The 18,352-nt window shown below is 33.2% G+C and overlaps 1 protein-coding gene across 7 annotated transcripts in view; it reads right to left on the bottom strand.

Moving 5' to 3' along the window:
- Positions 1–1,036: 1,036 nt before the first annotated feature.
- Positions 1,037–18,352, bottom strand: part of LOC128162925 (integrin alpha pat-2-like) — a 44,540-nt gene continuing 27,224 nt past the window's right edge. For all 7 annotated transcript variants that reach the window (XM_052826346.1, XM_052826345.1, XM_052826347.1 and 4 more), the window contains 16 exons: positions 17,617–17,736; positions 17,248–17,303; positions 15,419–15,567; positions 14,943–15,101; positions 13,546–13,622; positions 13,185–13,362; positions 12,835–12,924; positions 12,470–12,549; positions 11,791–11,880; positions 11,180–11,279; positions 7,141–7,308; positions 6,732–6,836; positions 5,735–5,863; positions 4,970–5,089; positions 4,049–4,174; positions 1,037–3,727 (listed from right to left, as the gene is read on the bottom strand). In XM_052826346.1, the coding sequence (XP_052682306.1) occupies positions 3,608–3,727; positions 4,049–4,174; positions 4,970–5,089; positions 5,735–5,863; positions 6,732–6,836; positions 7,141–7,308; positions 11,180–11,279; positions 11,791–11,880; positions 12,470–12,549; positions 12,835–12,924; positions 13,185–13,362; positions 13,546–13,622; positions 14,943–15,101; positions 15,419–15,567; positions 17,248–17,303; positions 17,617–17,736 (1,867 nt within the window). In that variant the 3' untranslated portion in view covers positions 1,037–3,607. The remainder of the gene's footprint in view (positions 3,728–4,048; positions 4,175–4,969; positions 5,090–5,734; positions 5,864–6,731; positions 6,837–7,140; positions 7,309–11,179; positions 11,280–11,790; positions 11,881–12,469; positions 12,550–12,834; positions 12,925–13,184; positions 13,363–13,545; positions 13,623–14,942; positions 15,102–15,418; positions 15,568–17,247; positions 17,304–17,616; positions 17,737–18,352) is intronic.

Below are 18,352 nucleotides of genomic sequence, written 5' to 3'. Positions count from 1 at the left end.
AATCAATTTGTTAGTGAACTTGTGATATACATTTGTAATAACAATTTGTTACATTTCCCGATATCTAACATTTGTAATAACTTTTGTTACATTTCCTTATGTGACATTCCAAGTTTATTATAAGTGTTACATTTTCGTATATGTGTGACACTTCCTATTACATTTGTGTTACATTTCCCTATTTAAGGCATTTGTACTTACACTTGTGTTACTTTCCCTTATTTCTTTAAGATTTATAATTACACTTGCGTTAAATTCTTTTATATGTAAGAAATTTGTCTTTACACTTGTGTAACATGTATTTTATATCTGTGGCATTTGTAAACACACCTGTGTTATATATCCTTTATCTTGGGTATTTGTAATCAAACTTGGTTCATTTGTATCTCATATCTGTAATATTTGTAATTATACTTTTGTCATACGTAATCACATCTGTTTTCAAGGTAATTTAACAAATTTAACATAGACACTTATCATTACATTTGTGTCATGTTCTTATTTCTGCTAAAATTTAAATTACATTTGTGTTACATCTACCTGTATCTGTTACATTTATCAATACATCTGTGTCAAATATGCTTATAACTGTTACATTTTTTATTACACATAGTTCATATTTCACATCTCTCATATACATGTATGTTTAAAAAGTTCTTATTTTACCACAATGCTTCCACATCTGTGTATATATGTGAACAATATATGTAAATACTTTATCATCACATAAACTTTTAGTTAAAAATTACGTGTTACTTTTATTCAATTTTCCGACATCTACCAGTTCTTTGTTTTTGTTAGACTGAATAATTCTTGTTCCAGAATGGACTTTTGATGAAAACTTCTAAAGTTTTGGTTTTGCGATGTTGTGGGAAAAAAATGGCTGTTTGGTAGAGTAATTAAAGTACTCGCACCAACAAAAGGATTTTACAATTGCAGTATGAACTGAAACCACAGCTATTCTGATAGAAATGAAAACTCAAATTATGCAATACTGCATGATTGTGCAAGAGCTGTAACAAAAGTAAAGCACTGATCTGTTAGAAAACAATATTTATTGAACACATACAAATATGTCATAACACATACAAGTACACTTTGTATATGTAATATATGTATATATAATTGCACAATATCAAATATTGGTAAATACTTCAACATTGACAAAGAGTATCAAATAAATTAAATTTGAATTCATTTTCTCAATCTCTCTACTTTTACCTCTGTCAATCTCATTCACTCCTCAAGCACAATCTATAATTTGCTACATAAATATACAATTGATATATTTGCCTGTAGTGTTCAAGCAATCTAGTCTGCACCATGCTGATGTTTGTGTCTACCTGATGATGGAAATGTAGACACAAACATTTGAATGACTCAGACAATACAAAAAAAATTGACCTTTCACACACATAGTAGCACACATTTACTCATATTAGGACAGATCCATACAATACAAATATCTATTTTCATGTCAATTTGGTGCATCCAAAACTCTAAGAAAAAATATTTTTCCCAAAACGAAAAATAAACTGATCATAAGCAAGAAGCCAATATGCCCCTGATATTGGGACACCTGTTATTTCAGCGTCCATCACACACTTTACAAAAAAATTTATAAATCACACAATCTATATCACAAACACCCTGATTACAGATACATTCACCATTCACAATGCAAGTGAAATCTGCCAAAGATACAACAACCGCCAAAAAAAAATCTACGGTAAACTCACATTTCAACAATATCAATTAACACAATATTATAGCAGATGATCACTGATTGTTAAATCACAGACAATTAATAACTATGCAGTATATGACAATATATGGAGGTGAAGAAAAAAAATATATATCTAAACACAAAGGGGTTCAATTGGTACATAAATGATATGAGTGATAGCCAAAAACATATTTGCAAATGTCGCATACAATGGACTCTTGGTAATGAATTAATCTGCATCTTGAGAGGGTTTGAATGCTAGACCTATTCCAGGTACTTGGATTTGATTTCCTTTGACACGGATTCTTGGTTTCTCTCGACTCTTTGGAATGTTATGTTACTCATTTAACTGGGATGAAATCAGTAACACAGGTGAACATTCTTACTGCTTTCATAGATACACCAACCAAAATATACGTTAAATATTTTATGTAAGAATCTAATTAAAACCCTAATTAGCACCAAATCAAGGGAATGGCCAGATATCTTAGGAGCAATTGAACAAAGTTTGATGGACCAAAATTTCTTTTGCATTAAAAACTTGATCTAAAACTTTTTATTGACTTGGAAGTTAGTTCTTCATGAGTATAGGTATATTTCTTAAAATTAAATAACACCCCTCCCTTGATTCCCAAAGAAGTGTTTTCCATGCCAGAGAGACTTTAAAGATGGCAAATCAAATAATAATTTTACTTGTATGAAAAGATTATAACAGTGGATTGAATACAACAGAGCAAAATTGAAAATTAGGTGTAACTTGCACAATTTTGTCTACCAAAAAATATTGTGGGTACAACGTACTGCATTTTGAAATCTGCTTGCAATGAAAATCATCATTTCAAAATGCATACTCTCTATATATACTGATAATAACTTTTCAAAACACACTTTTTTAAAGGTAAAAAAGGAAAATATTCATATAAACTATTAATTTACAATAATCAACAAACAAAAAGATGATAGTTAAACACTTACATGGGACTAAAGGAAAGAAATCTGGCTAAAACAAATTCCATTTCATAATATGATGTGCCATTATTAAACATGTATACATGAAGACCGGTACATTTGCATAGTATCAAAAGTATTAAACCCTGCACATAAATAACTACAGCCTTCTTCTGTACTATGGGGACATTTTGGACTACTAATTCCATATTTCCCCCGTCTTTCATATGTACACATAAAAAAATTTTCTTTTGACTTGGATATATGTATTGGCATAAATTGCATCGTAATACACTTAACTAACAAAGACAATTTTTAAAATACTGGTACGAGTATATACACACGTAGTACAGCTAGGCCAATTCATTGTAATGAGCCAATGTCAAGTATTTTCACTGAGTAACTGTCAAAGAAGTGTACCACATAAGGACTGTGACAAGACTACAGTCTTAATTTTTTTTTAAGCACATTTCTTTGAAACACCAAACTGGGTTTGGTCAATTCAAATAAAAAAGATCATAATAAATAATTATATCAAAACACAACCTATATGGAAGCAAAATTATACACAATATATAAAATATCATAATTCTTCTCCGCAGTAAATTCAATAGATTAGATAAATTAGCATTGGGAATCTGTAAAGATTCTTGCGTTTGCGAGTTAAACATTTTACATCGTAAATTTTTCCTCACACTCATTGGAAACGTAATGCTGTACGATTTAACAGCATCAAACCATTCTCTGAGTGCCTCGGTCCCTTAGAATTTATTTTCATATTTCTTTAACGTAATGAATAAGATTATATATAAATAACCCTGTTTGGTACCCTGGCTTGTGTTAATAACTCCATCTGGTGTTGTTTACTGGAATGCTTCAAGGGACATAACTCTTTTGTTTTGTCTTGGAGGGTCAGTGGGCGAAGTCTTCAGCTCACTCGTATGGCCGATTGGCCAGACTGGATTTTGGAGGTTGCTGACCGTTCTTCATCAGTGGCTTGTTATATGTAGGTTCAGTTGGGGGTGGTCTACGCTTGCGTCGGAAAAATCCGCACTGTGAAAAAAGAAGGAGAAACAATTAAAAATCTGTCTAAAAAATCTTGTAGACTTAATGTAATACATTGAGTTAATGTAATACATGAAGTGAAAGTGAAAATACATGGAGCAAATGTTTTACATAAGGTTAATGTAATACATGAAGTGAATGCAATTCATGGATCAAATGTAATACATACCGGTATTGTAATATAATACATAAAGTCAATGTAATGCATGGAGTTAATAAAATACATGAAGTGAATGTAATATATGGAGTTTAAAATGTAATACATGAAGTAAATGTACTACATAAAGTTAATGTAATAGATAGACTTACCACCCACAACACAAGGATGATGATGAGGAGTAACAAAAGACCGCCAACAATAGCCAGGGCTATCTTCCAGATCTCTACGCCCTTGGTTTTAGGAGATAACCTCTCCGCATTCACATAGGTGGACACCTGTCAATCAAAGCAAACAGCTTTAGTAACAATTCGTTAAAAAATCATGTAACATTGAACTTTGGTATCTAAAGTACTATGGGTTTGGCAAAATGAGTTGAGAGTTCCAAAAGGTTTTGTCTTGATGAATTTTAACTTCTATATAATTATTTTGAATCCTTGGATATACCTTGAAGTTTTTTTCGATATGTAATACATTTACAGTGGTGTGTCCTTTGACATTCTCACTAAAAAGACTTACATCATTACTCAGATATCTAGACATCTTGTTCTTGATTCAGACAATCAGATATGTTCTTTATTTTGATAACTTTGACAGAGATATTGTGATATCTACCCATAAATCTGACCTTTTTTTATATCTATCCATGAATCTGACCTTTTTTGATATCTACCCATGAATTTGATCTTTTTTTTTATTAATATCTATCCATGAATCTGACCTTTTTTTATATCTACCCATAAATCTTTGACCTTTTTGATATCTACCAAATGAATGAATCTGTGACCTTTTTTAATACCGCTTCCCTATGATACACTGTAAATGAACTACATTTGGCTCTGTATTCTATTTAGCGTTTCTTGTGGAAAGCTGCTTTTGTTAAATCACTAAATAGCTTGCATACATGAATAAGAATGGGTACTTTCAAAAATACCCTAATTCAATTTCTCGCTAACTTGCTGAAAAATCAATTTCCCCCAAATATTATTCACACGAAATATAACATGTTTACAGTATATCCTCCACTGATCAATTGATATATCATTTCTGTGAGATATCTTGATATATCTTACCTCTGCTCTGGAAACCATGTATGTCTCATTAAAGTTGTCCACTGGGATATTGAAGGGCATCGCTCGGACTTGTGCAAAGGCTTGGGACTTTAAGTTGAATGGTTCTGATGTAAGGCCTCTCTTTGAAAACCAAAAAAAATAAGATGAGCTTAGAAGTTTGAAGATCAATTTTCCTCAAGCAAGCTTAACAATACTTTTGCTCTGGTTTGCAATGCAGGAAGCAATCAAATAACTCCCAGCTCACTATCAATTGTACAGGGGTATAAAACATGTTAACATTAATTCATCAGAGATATCCAAATGAAAAACATGAACAAATATACTGTAATATCATAATGCTAACATTGCTTAATGCAGAAAGCAAACTTTTAAGATGAATTATATATGGGCTTTAAATATTGTAAAGTCCTTATTTTACTTAATTCTGCGATTCAACTGTTTTCCATCAAATCGTGAGATCATAAAATCACAAACGCCAATTTTTTATCATAGTTTTATGTAGGTAGTTTACATATGTCCGAAAATCAAAGGCGAGATTTTAAAATTCCTAAGATGTGCTTCTTGTGATTTTACACAGATATTAATTTCTCGCATTTAATAAGCAATCTACAGTAATATGAATTTCAATATAATCAGTAGTATAAGCAAAGGCTCTGATAAATATTCAATAATCTATTAAATTTCTAGTTTACAAATATATACTGGCAAACTTGAAAGAATGCATTATACATTTAGACCTTAAATAATAAATTTTAAAAATCTTACCAGTACAAGAGTGTTTGTCCATATATGTGACTTGATTTTGATGACCGCAGCGTCTCGCGAGTCCACCATGTGACCGGGCAGAGGTCCGAGGAAACACTTGATAAACGTACAGTACTGGTTGTTGCACTTCTGTAATATTGATCAGACAAACATCGTGAGCCATTGAAGACATGGCAATCAAGGGACATAGAACTGTTTCAACAAGAGCTTGGACTTTGGGCTGTACATGATAAACTTCGATTTGATGAAGGCGGCATCTACACATGGTTAACTGTCCAGCCATTGGCTAATAGATATGCATACATTGAACGCAATGACACTCGTCCGGCTTCATCTTAGGTTGTATATTTCGCTGAAACAGCATTGATTTCACACAGCAGAGCAACGGTTTTGACAGTCTATGAATATTAATGAGGTTCTCCTAGCGAATCAAAAGAAAGGAGGTCAATATTTTTATGAGCAAACTAGATAGTAACATCCCAGCGAAAGTCCAAGCTCTTGTTGAAACGGTTCTAACACATGAAGTAACTGTAAAATTTAAGTGGTTTTTTTTATGCAGGTGGTTAAGTACGTGTTTTTCTATAGTCAAACAATACACTAGGATTTTTAATACATGGATGCATGATTAACCACACTAAGGTTTTAATTTTGTTTACCTTTTGCACATGGGTATTATACGCCATTTAAAGCTTACCGCATGGCTACTGTAAATTTCCTTTGCACATAAAAAAACCCTATATAACTGTATTGCATTTAACAGTGTACACTATTTAGTGTCTTTGGCGGAAAGCAGAATTTGCTAATCAAATAAAACTAGGGTACGTCAACATTAAATGTCAAGCATATATGTATAAAAATGTTGTAAAATTTAAAAAATGATCAAAATTTCAGCCAAATATTGTACATGCTAAATACAAAACATTTACATACTGTATCAAAATGTACGTATCATTACTAATTTTTTAAATATGGGTATTATTAAGAAATGAATGCATACCACATTTTTAATATTGGAGACTTCTCGTCTTTGTCTCGAGTGCCTTTTACTCTTGGTCTGAAGTAAAACATTGATTTTGCTGTTTCCCTCTTGATAAGTGAAATCCTGTAAAACACAAAAAATAGGGTTCAGTAAACGTGTCATATTGAGCATTCAATAAAATACTGTATACAGGGAAATATTCACCCACGATTAATTATCGCACCTTTCACCCTTGTTGTTGGTGTGTGATTTTAAGACTGAGCAAATTCCATTGTCTCAAATTATTTCTCTTTTAACACAACTTTGTCTGGGCAAATTCAAAACGGGGCAAAACATTTTTTACAAGTGTAGAAGGGCAAAAATTACATGGGGCGAAAATAACTCTGCATACATTATAGTAACATTAAGCTAGTCAGATATCCCATACCGTTGAGTTTTCTGGAGACAGGAGCAAAGTTTCACAATATCCGCCCTCATTGTTGAGTACTTTTGGATCTTCATCGATCTTGAGCAGGTGGTTTCCTTGGTCATCAAAGCTGGGCCAGTAAATGTTGATTATGCTGCTTTTCACTGGGGTAGGTCCTAGATTTCTTACCTACATTGACAAATTGAATGAATACATTCATACATGAAGTTACCTAATCATTTGTAAAAATATATGTGTTGGATCGGAATCAAGTTTTCTATTGCTTGTAAGGATTAACCTAAGGCAGAAATAAAATTAATGTTTGTTTTGAATTGCCTCCTGCCTCAGTGAAATATCCCCTTATTAATATTCTTAAAATTCAAAATTTTGATTTTTTCCCCTTTAGAAGTAGCAATAAAACTAATCAAATGATTGACACAATAAAGCCCTGCCATATACCTACGAAAGCCGAGAAGGATCATTCGAGATTCGAGATTCGAAATACGAGATTCGAAATACGAGATTCGAGATTCGAAATTCGAGATTCAATATCTAAATTAACCAATCAAATCATGGATCTGAAACCTGTATCCTAGCAACATCAAACTGTTCTAAATAAAGATCATTCGTACATGCTCTTTCCTACAAATAAATGTCTTAATAGCTCTTATATAGTGGTTATAAAATGGTTAAATTAACATTGATGAATTAACCCCACACAGTATAAACAATTAAATTAGAAATAACACTGTTGGCTTTGCGAATCTAAGTGGTTTTGTTTGCCCTGTATGTATCCCCCCCCCCCCGAACAATTTTAACCCGAAGTGTATTCGCCCCAACTGTGTAAAAATCGGCTCGCGAAGAAAGATCTGTTTAATCTAAATGTTTTAGCTATGAACCGAAACTCAATGAAATAATCGACATGTCAAAATATAGGTTATGATAAAGTTTTAAACCATAGAAGATATAATGATTTACAACACCAAAGACAAAAATCCAGATAAGAATAGTATATTGTAGGGGTATGACAATGCCATTGTCTATATGCGAGAGAGAGAGAGAGAGAGAGAGAGAGAGACAGACAGACAGACACAGAGAGTTTTGTAGTGTCAAATTCAGTTTGATGTAGAATTTGAAATTGATTTGATTTGTTACAAGCATATATAGACAATAATTAAGCCTCTAAAACGAGAAAAGAGAGGAGGTAGCTAGGGTAGGGCAGACCAACTAGCAAGCTTTAATTTTTACGGTGTTAGCGCACCTGTGATTTACATCGACTCTCTCTCTCTCTCTCTCTCTCTCTCTCTCTCTCTCTCTCTCTCTCTCTCTCTCTCTCTCTCTCTCTCATCACCTAGCATTTCCTTTTCCGTGAGGGGGTTTGGGGTATTTGTGATGTCTTACATTGGCTAGCGAATATGATAAAAAAAAACATGAAATTTTTTTTAAATTGTGTGCGGGTGTTGTACGCCAATAATCTGTTTTCAGTATATACATTTCAAGAGGGGGGGGGGGGGGGGCTATCTAGTCCTAATTAATTTGTCAGTTATTCTGTCCCCGCTTTGTTTTCTCTTCGTTTTCCAGGTTTTTTTTTATTTGGCTCGGCAAATTAATATAAAACTTTCTGTGTAGCTCAATAACGATGCACTGTAGATAACAGGTACATATCCGTACTTGATTTTTAATTTGACTCTTATAATCGGATTTAATATTCCTATTATTATAGGGTAGGAAAGAGTAGACGGGACTTTTTTGCGCATATCCTACTGTACCATTCATTCAACACAGGTATTAGCACTCATCGAGTTCGACTTGCTTTCCTTTTCGTTCATCCACTGGATTTAAAGCTATTAATTTTTGAAAATATTTTGAATTTATGGCTTGATTATATATAAATTAGAGCTGCGCTGGTGCATATATTTACCCAAATGGACCAAAATATAACCAAATGAATCTAAAAATTTTGACAAAATTAGTTTTAAACGTACGACTCTTTTTCAATTCTAATCGGGTTTGTCCTTTAGAAAAATCTTGAACCACACACATTTTAGCAAATAAAACGGCAATTGTTTCATTTTTTTAAGGGGAGGGAGGTGGTGCCGGTAAAGGACATGTATTGCTTGTGGCAGTTGTGCTATACTCTCATCTGTTATAATAGGTAATACTACATATTGATATAAAATGAAAGTTTCCAATTACACTGTACATAGCTTCTATCACGCATTTTGACCCGTGCGATAGTTTAAAACAATTTTCAAAGCATTTAATGTAATTCAACCGATCATTTTTGAAATTTAATTTTCTGGATCCCCGCCTGATACGTCCGCCTTCTTGTATATTAGAATTACATGTACGTTGACCATATGTACACATTAGCTTAATCGGCTATGTTATGGGACGATAACATTTTTTATCAATGTTTTTGCAGGATATGTAACAAATAACAGTCTATTTGTTGGTTTTTGCACTGATTATTTGAGATAATTTGCCGCCATCTTTTATGCATTCCACACACCACTCAGTTCCTTTATTTGGTGTTCTGTGTGTATGGCGACAAATTGGTAAATTTGCACCACTCACCCCTTGTAGCTTCATCCTGATTACATTTTATCTGGCTAAGTGTAATGTAGTAGTATATTAAATACACACATCTTTGTTTGCAGTGCTTATTTACATCTTTAGAGATTTACTTACAAAAAAAGTAAACATTTGTATGACTTATATGTAATTATTGTCAATTTTGGTGCGGTGGGGGGTAGGGGGTAGGAAACTACAGAGAAACTTAACTTGGCTGTGAAACATATGCTTTTATTCTTTCTTGTTGATATATCAATGAATGAATTATAACAAAATATATGTACAACAATTAATTTTGAAATATTTATGCACAATCAAATAAAAGGTTTTACTGTTCTCTGCACAAGAAATCGGCAATGTGAACAAATTGGCACCCTATCATCCCTACCTTTAATTGTAGAGAGTAGGTATCCTTCTATATTGAAAACAATTCCAAAAGTAAGACTCATAATAAGTTGTTTACTGAGGAAAAGGAAAAAAATTGTATTTATTAATAATTCCGTATGATGTGATAATATCTCAATGATTTGTTTATAATCATAGTACTAGTGTATCACTGTATGCATACATAAAAACGATAAATAATGCTTATATTTATTAGTGAAACAGGACAGATTATTTAGATACATGTACTTATCTTCATGCGGGGATCTAGAAAGGAGGGGGTCAGGGGATCTGGACCCCCTCCTCGGGAAAATTGGAGCTTATTAAATTTACATAGTAAATTTTTTAAAAATTGGCCTAGGACCCCCCTACAGAAAAAATTAGCTACGCTTATGAAGTTCTCTACCATTACCGCATTTTTACACAAAAGGGGTGAATAAACCCGGGTTTTAAACTATTACTGGTGGTGAAATACCTTAGGGTTCAAACGCATCAGGTGGAAATGCACCAGGGCAAACAAAATCACTTAGATCCGCGAAGCACACTGCATTATTACTAGTCTACTTAGATATTCTGTGTAAAAGTAAATACAAATAATTATTTAGTTAGGTAGGGAGAAGTGAACATAGCATTTATTTGTATATAAGAGCATGTACGTATGATTTTTATTTAGAACAGTTTGATGTTGCTAGGATACAGGTTTCAGATCCATGATTTGATTGGTTAATATAGATACTGAATCTCGAATTTCGAATCTCGTATTTCGAATCTCGTATTTCGAATCTCGAATCTCGAATGATCCTTCTCGGCTTTCGTATATACCAGAAAATCTAACATTAAATTTTTTTGCCAAAATCCAGTACAATTGTTTTTTTAAAAGTACTACATAATGGATACATAAGCTCTTACTAAATATAACATCTTTTTCTCCAAGGAACTTATCTTTTAGAACATTACCTTGTTTTACAACGTACTGGTACATGTATCATTTTTCAACTTATTTTGAACAGATCTATATTTGTGTGCCATTAAATCCCCGGGAATTTTCATCAAAGATGTCAGTGCTTTGATATACTCAATTAATTGTATATTAAGTACTTACTCGATACTCATGTGTGATTTCTGGACCGAATCCAGTGCCCTTGTACAAGCTGACCCCCGAAGTATTGTATATAACCTGCTCAGTGGAAGAAGCCAGATTTCTGAAATGAAATAGCTTTCATTTTTAACACCTTTCTCATACAAGAAAATAAGTCTTCTCCCACAAGACATTGGCTGGATTAAAACAAAGCATGAATTTTTCTAAATATTAAACTCCTTTTACTTGATGACCAGAAATTATTAAGATTCTTTTGGCCATTAGTAACATAAGTAAATGTTGATTGAGAAGCAAATGGCTCTTAAAAATCTCACCGACTGACCAATATTTTGGTATCATTATGCCATTTTCCTTGCAAGAGGGCAAGGGTGGTTGTAAGACAAATATACACTACAAATCTTACTCAAGCGACAAATTTAATCCATGGCCATGCGCATAATTTTCATTCTTTTTACGGGTACTTATATTTCGGAATATTCGGAATATTTCCTGACTTTACTTAAATTGGACAGCCATAGTTATTAACTTACAAAAGAAAACAATAATACAATAAGTCTAAATGGCACGAAATGTACATGTACTACATTGCTTAGACTACAGGACAAGATGCTTACGGTGATATCTCCAGCACAGCGTGTTGTCGGACCGGAATCTCCAAGGGGAAGTAATTGTTCCAGGTATCCCCGTCATTCTCTGGGTTTGAACTAAGAGAAAAAATTTTTTGTATTTGATGGCAGATTTGTGAAGTTATACATATCTATAGTTGCTGTTAGTTTGAAAAATTATTGTAACTCGAGATCTTTTTACTAGTGAACAACTTGGCCACATTAATACATGATAATGTATCACATTCAGAGTTACGGTACTTCTGATTTCTGTGAATTCCTTATTAAATGCGGAATTATTATCCGCGTAAAATCGTAACAAGCAACCCTTGCAGATATTAAAATCTCGCTTTTATTTTTCAAACAGTTTTGAACTATTTGAAATTATATATCAAAAAAATTGGTGATCGCAATTTTATTTCTCGTGATTTCATTCAAACCAGCTGAATCGCGGAATTAAGTATTTGCATGAAATAGGGAATTAACAGTAACAGATACACGTATCTATATAGGATTTTTTAGGGGTTTCTTATCGGACTTTTTCCTTTGTAATAAACAAAATCATTTAAAATTGAAAACTGAAATTTGCTACTGTAGATTCCTTATCTTGTGCGAGTACTTTATGCATGTACCGCAATTCCAAATAATACTAGTGAGGTTTTGTTCAAGAACAGGTAAAAGTAGTTACCTGTTGACATTCAGTTTAAAGGTGAGCTTGTCACTCTGTCCATCTATGTTGTGTGGGGTCACCAGCAATGTGAAGTACGTCTGTAACCAAAAATAAAAGTGTCAGAGAAGAAATTTTACAATTCAAAGATTCTTTATTCTAAAACTTTTGTTTGTCTGATGAAACTTTGAGGGCTCTTTCTTCAGCATACAAAATTTGGCTGTTTCAGTACATTTATATCCCGCTATTTAAACAAATCATAGATTTTGATCAATAGCAATTAAGTTTGTAAGTTTGATTAATATGTTTGGTTAATAAAATTTCAAAGATTTTTTAATAAAGGAGCATTAACCTGTGTTAGTATTTAACCACATTATTTGTCTTACCTTGGCTAGGGCTGGCATGGGGTTACCAATGTCACAGATGACAAACCGTGACACATTCAAGGTCACATAATTACAGGTCAAGGCCACAGCCTACAACAAATAAAAACTTTTATTACATCAAATTCATAACATTATGCAGAAGGCAAGGACATTATGCAAGATTTGAAAAAAGGAATAGGTACCTCAATGTTCATATTTTAAAAATATTAATAAAAAATTGAGTAATTCCCTGATGATACAAGATAGAACAGCATTTGACATGCCAAGGTTGTGCTTGGGAAGCTACCGTATTGAAACAATTTTTTTTTTGGCCAAGATTAACAAATATCAGTGAAAGAAATTTGCCATACAGCGTTTGCGTTGGTGATTCCACTGTACAGCACTCCCTCTGGAAGTTCCACGTAAAGCATCGTCTCGTACGCATCCTCAGCCAAATTCCCATCCTGAGCCAACTTCCCATCATTCCTCACTGTGATGCTGATCTCAATCTCCTCGTTGGAACTTCCAACTTCGATTGGTTTGGCAAACCTTAAAATAAATAAAAGTACATACATGTAGATCCTATACATTTACAGTGCTCAGAAGTTCTATCTAAGATTGGTGCATTCGATGACCAGAGATTTACTCTATTTATTTATGCCCTGTATAGAGAAATTTACCAATCCCATCTCAAACTGAGAATGCTCTGCTAATTAGCATAATTTTGCTTACGGTTCAACTCTCTCTGCCAGGACAGACAACTCTGGAATACACCGCTCATCCTTCCCACAATTCTTGCTGATTTTCCCCTGCAAGAAGAGAAAAGGTGAAGACATGGAATTACCAGAATTTAAGACATAGCATAGAAAATATACTGTTAAAATATCTGTTCAATAACCAGAGTTATTAAGTCATAGAATCACTGTGTAAATGTATTTTCCATTCTCCAGACAATATCATTTTAGCAACACTCACTGGAAAACCCGCTTAATAAAAACTTTTGATATATTCAGTAGTATATTCTCACTATATAACTCTATATAGACGAATAGTCAATAATTGTAATATAAGCACGTCCGAAAAATATTGACCGCTCAATATTTTTTTTAATATTGACCGGCTAGGAATAATATCTAGAGAATATTCCATCTATTCCAATTAATCGCTTCTGATTTGTTGATTCGTAAACGGTGACTGTATAGCTCTTCACGACTCTAAAACAAGGTGACGTCATAATAGACAATCAGTCAAGGCAAGTAAACAACAGACGTGCAATGCGACAGTTTGCTATCATAAAGGTTATAAGGATTTCCAAATTAAAAGAAAAACTGTGAAGTAAAATCAGGTAGAACATCTGTAACTTAATTCCTATGGGCGGCGGAGTATCATCATTGAACGTTTGATGCCGATGATATTTTGGAAAAGAACTTTGCGCAAAAACTGAATTCATAATTTAGATTTATGTTGAGCTGAAAAAAGTTACTGCAATCTCAAATCCTTTAAATTTTGGTTTGTTTCTTCATATAACAAAACAAATATTGACTGAGTTTTCGGGCAACATTGATTAAAATAGCCCCCTTGGGATGTATATATTGCCCTCCGGGCAATATTTCATACCTAAAATAATCAATGTTGCCCTCAACCCCAGTCAATATTTGTATATTATAATGGTACTACATGTACTACATACATAAATACCTTCTTTTTTCTAAACAACAACCTTATATTGTATTCAGAGTGCAATAATTTTGAATGTATTGAGATAAAAGTCTTATTAAGGAGGCTGGGAGGTTAACAAATTACCAATCCAATTTAGTTTGAATGTATGTAAATGGGTTTTTTTAGCAATGAACTTTTATTTTATATTCAAAACAGATTACACATTATTTATCTCTTAAAAAACTTATGCTTTCCTATATCTCTATACAAGGTTCTCCTTCTCAAGTAGATCAATATAGTCTACAAATTGCCATGATCATCCAGCCTCCTTAACAGCTAATGGTTTGTCAATGAGTTTGTGCATGCCCAACTCTTATGTGGTTTCCATGGGGCTCAAACAATTTCATGCACGGCCCAAATTACAAATTTTCTTGACAATCGTTGAAGACTTAATTTTGTTGACGCCTCACCTCTACCGTGACCGTGGAGGGAATGTACTTGTCCAGGATTGGTGGGATGGTACCGAGGTTGATGGCCTGACGCTTCTTTCTCCCTACCACCTCGTTCTCACCGACCAATCGATAGGAGAAGGAGACGTCAATGGGGGTTAACTTGTCCCGGATATTATTCTGTGGAATAGATAAAAATATATTAGATATAAAACTTATATCCTTGAAAAAAAAAATATAATTTTCAAACGAAAGTTATTGGAATTAGCTGATTTATATATCGTTTATTTTTTTATTGAAATGAACAGCTGTAAATTTCAGGCAAAACTATTTGATTAAGTGTTTCTCTTTTCAAAATTTGTTTTTACTTTCTTTTAATTTTTCAGTCAAGATCAATCATGTTATATACATAAAACTGATATATATTGTTATATAAAACATCCAGATGACACCAGACTTTCACTAGACACTCAATGGTTGCCAATGGCAACACTTACCAGGATGTACACAATGAAGTCGTAGCAGAAGATTTTTTCCTTCTGGAGTCGGAGGTTGAGTTCGGAGACTTCTGGCTGCTGGGTTATGTACTGAAACATCCTCTTGGAAATATTCTTCTTGGCATCCAGGGTCCAGAAAAAGTCAAACTCTGTCAAAATAATAAGTTACTGTAAATTCCTTATTATTACGCGAGTACTTAATTCCGCGATCCCGGTGGTTTGTATCAAATCGCGAGAATATAAAATCGTGAACGTCGAACTTTTCTCCTTATTTCTTAAAGGTTTCAACTCTAAGAAAATAATGGCAAGATTTTAAAATCCATGAAGGATGCTTTTTGCAATTTTGCGCGGATATTAATTCCTCGCGTTTAATTAGGAATTTACTGTACATGATTCTGTCAGCAATCCTTCTTGCATTGGAATTTTCTTTAGAATCTTTTTTTTTAACTATAATAATACAGAAACATCTACAGTTTAAACTTGTTTCGTCCTAGTACAAACATGGATATATCAAAATCTCGGATGAGGAAAAGCTTTCTAAAGTCCCTAACAATATTCTTAACAAATTGATGAAATTTTACCGTTACAATGAACATAAATTAAAAGATATAGCAGATTGATTTTGAGTCCCTTAGAGCTGAATAATCCTTTAAGTTAACAATCATTAATAGTAGTAATGTGAAATAAAAGATGTATAGATGCATTTCTATTTCGCTATACATAATTTTAAGAAATAGCTATACAGATATAACAAATTGCAGACACATAGAAAGGTATATCCACTGTTCCCTATAATTTTGATATAACCAAGTCTAACTGTACTAGCTAGTAAGGGGATAATTTTTGTCATTCTCTTTATCCCCCTTTCCCCTTAAATATTTACATTTTTCAGTGTCTCGGATGTCTGTGATAACACTACCCATCGATTTTGTAATGTATGGTCCAATACAGTTCATTAATGACTATTTTAACATTAAATTGTACAATTGCTGAAAATTAATCCAAGTATAAACAAGGAATCATTCTTTGATTATTATGAGGTGATTAAATATGGTCCGGTATGATCAGATCTACCATAAAGCCCTTCGAGCCAGGGCTCTACATTAACTTTTTTCCCTACTTGTCCATTCGGACAAGTGACCAAAACATTTACATGTCCGAACTTCAACTTCACTTGTCCGAAAAATTTTCAATATTAAAGATCAAATATTGTCAACTTGAAAACTACAGTACTCTATTACTAAAATAAAATCATTTATTGATTACTCTAGCTATAATTAATAACCTGACTTTTTAAATGGAAACTTAATATTTAGTTCAAAATAACTAATCGATAAAATTATAACGAGACTACGGATAAACTTATCACAAAACTTTCTTTTCTTTTTTAAATGTTGGAGACTTCTTTACATAAAAAATGCACTTGTCCAGTCGGACAAGTGGCCAGCAATATTCACTTGTCCGCATATTTTTTTAACTGGTACCAGACAAGCGGACAAGCGTTAATGTCGAGCCCTGCGAGCTTTATTGGATTTGAACATCCCCGTATTTGATCACCTCATAACAATCAAAGAATGATCCCTTATTCCATAAATAAAAAGGAAATACTGTAAATTCCGCGATCCTGCTGGTTTGTATCAAATTGCGAGAATATAAAATTGCGAACGTTGAACTTTTCTCCTTATTTCTTATAGGTTTCAACTCTCAGAAAATAATAATAGCGAGATTTTAAAATCCCTGAAGGATGGTTCTCGCGATTTTACGTTAATATTAATCCTCGCGTTTAATTAGGAATTTACAGTACTTATAGCCAAAAAAATTGTGCATACCTAGCTCATTACTCACTCCAACACCGCTATATTCTACACAAGTCCTCACCATCAAACTGCAAGAGAGAGATTTATGATTACAAATACAGTTGAACTTTGATATCTCTAACACTGATATCTCAATTACAATTGATATGTCGAAGTGATCTGTAGGTCCAAACCACTTATTCTTTTAAGTAATTTAACCTCAATATCTCAAATACTTGGATATCTCAAAGTTTTTTAAACAATCCCCACTAGTTTGAGATAACGAAGTTTGACTGTATCTTCAAGAAACTCTATGTACATTTAATAATTAAGCCCAGTATAATCTGTACATTCCCTTTCTTTCACAGGTTACCTTCCCTTCATTGTGACATGCACACTTACCATGGTACATTGATCTTGTATGGATCCTCTCCTATTTTACAGTTCTTGTTTTTCTCCTCCAGTTTGATTATATCCGGTTCCAGCCGGAGGCTTGGAGCGACCCGGACGATCGGTCTGGATCTGTTTTTAGTGATAAAGAAAAATTTATCATAACCATATTAAACCATTATAGTTGTATTTGTATTAGGAGAATAATTAAATTTAGCTTCCAAGGCCAAAATAAAATAATTGTTTATTGGAATTGCCTCTTGTCTCATTGAAATACATTAGCAATTATAATATATACAAATATATAAAATTCTATTAGTAAAAAGAAAGAATTTTTTTAATGAAGATTTTTATTTTCTTCCACTTTTTAGTTCAACAGCAAATTCAAAAAATAATTAAAGTATCCCTCCCTCCCTCCCTCCTGGGTCTATAAATTTCCAGCCTGCAATTCAAAACGAACATTTTTTTTAAGGATGGCCCAATCAAAGAAGAATTGGATCTATACAAACTACTGTAAATTCCTTATATTACGCGAGTACTTAATTCCGCGATATCGCTGGTGTGTATCAAATCCTGAGAATATAAAATCACAAACGTTGAACTTTTCTCCTTATTAGTCCCCTACCGGTTTTCACCGGAGGGGACTATAGCTTTCCTCTGCGTCTGTCAGTCCGTCTGTCCGTCCGTCCGTCTGTCTGTCTGTCCGTCCGTCTGTCTGTCCCACTTCAGTTTTCCACAGTTTTTTTCT

The sequence above is a fragment of the Crassostrea angulata genome, chromosome 9, assembly GCF_025612915.1.
Source record: "Crassostrea angulata isolate pt1a10 chromosome 9, ASM2561291v2, whole genome shotgun sequence".
In the NCBI taxonomy this organism is placed as follows: domain Eukaryota; kingdom Metazoa; phylum Mollusca; class Bivalvia; order Ostreida; family Ostreidae; genus Magallana; species Magallana angulata.
This window is presented reverse-complemented; position numbering and strand designations above follow the sequence as displayed.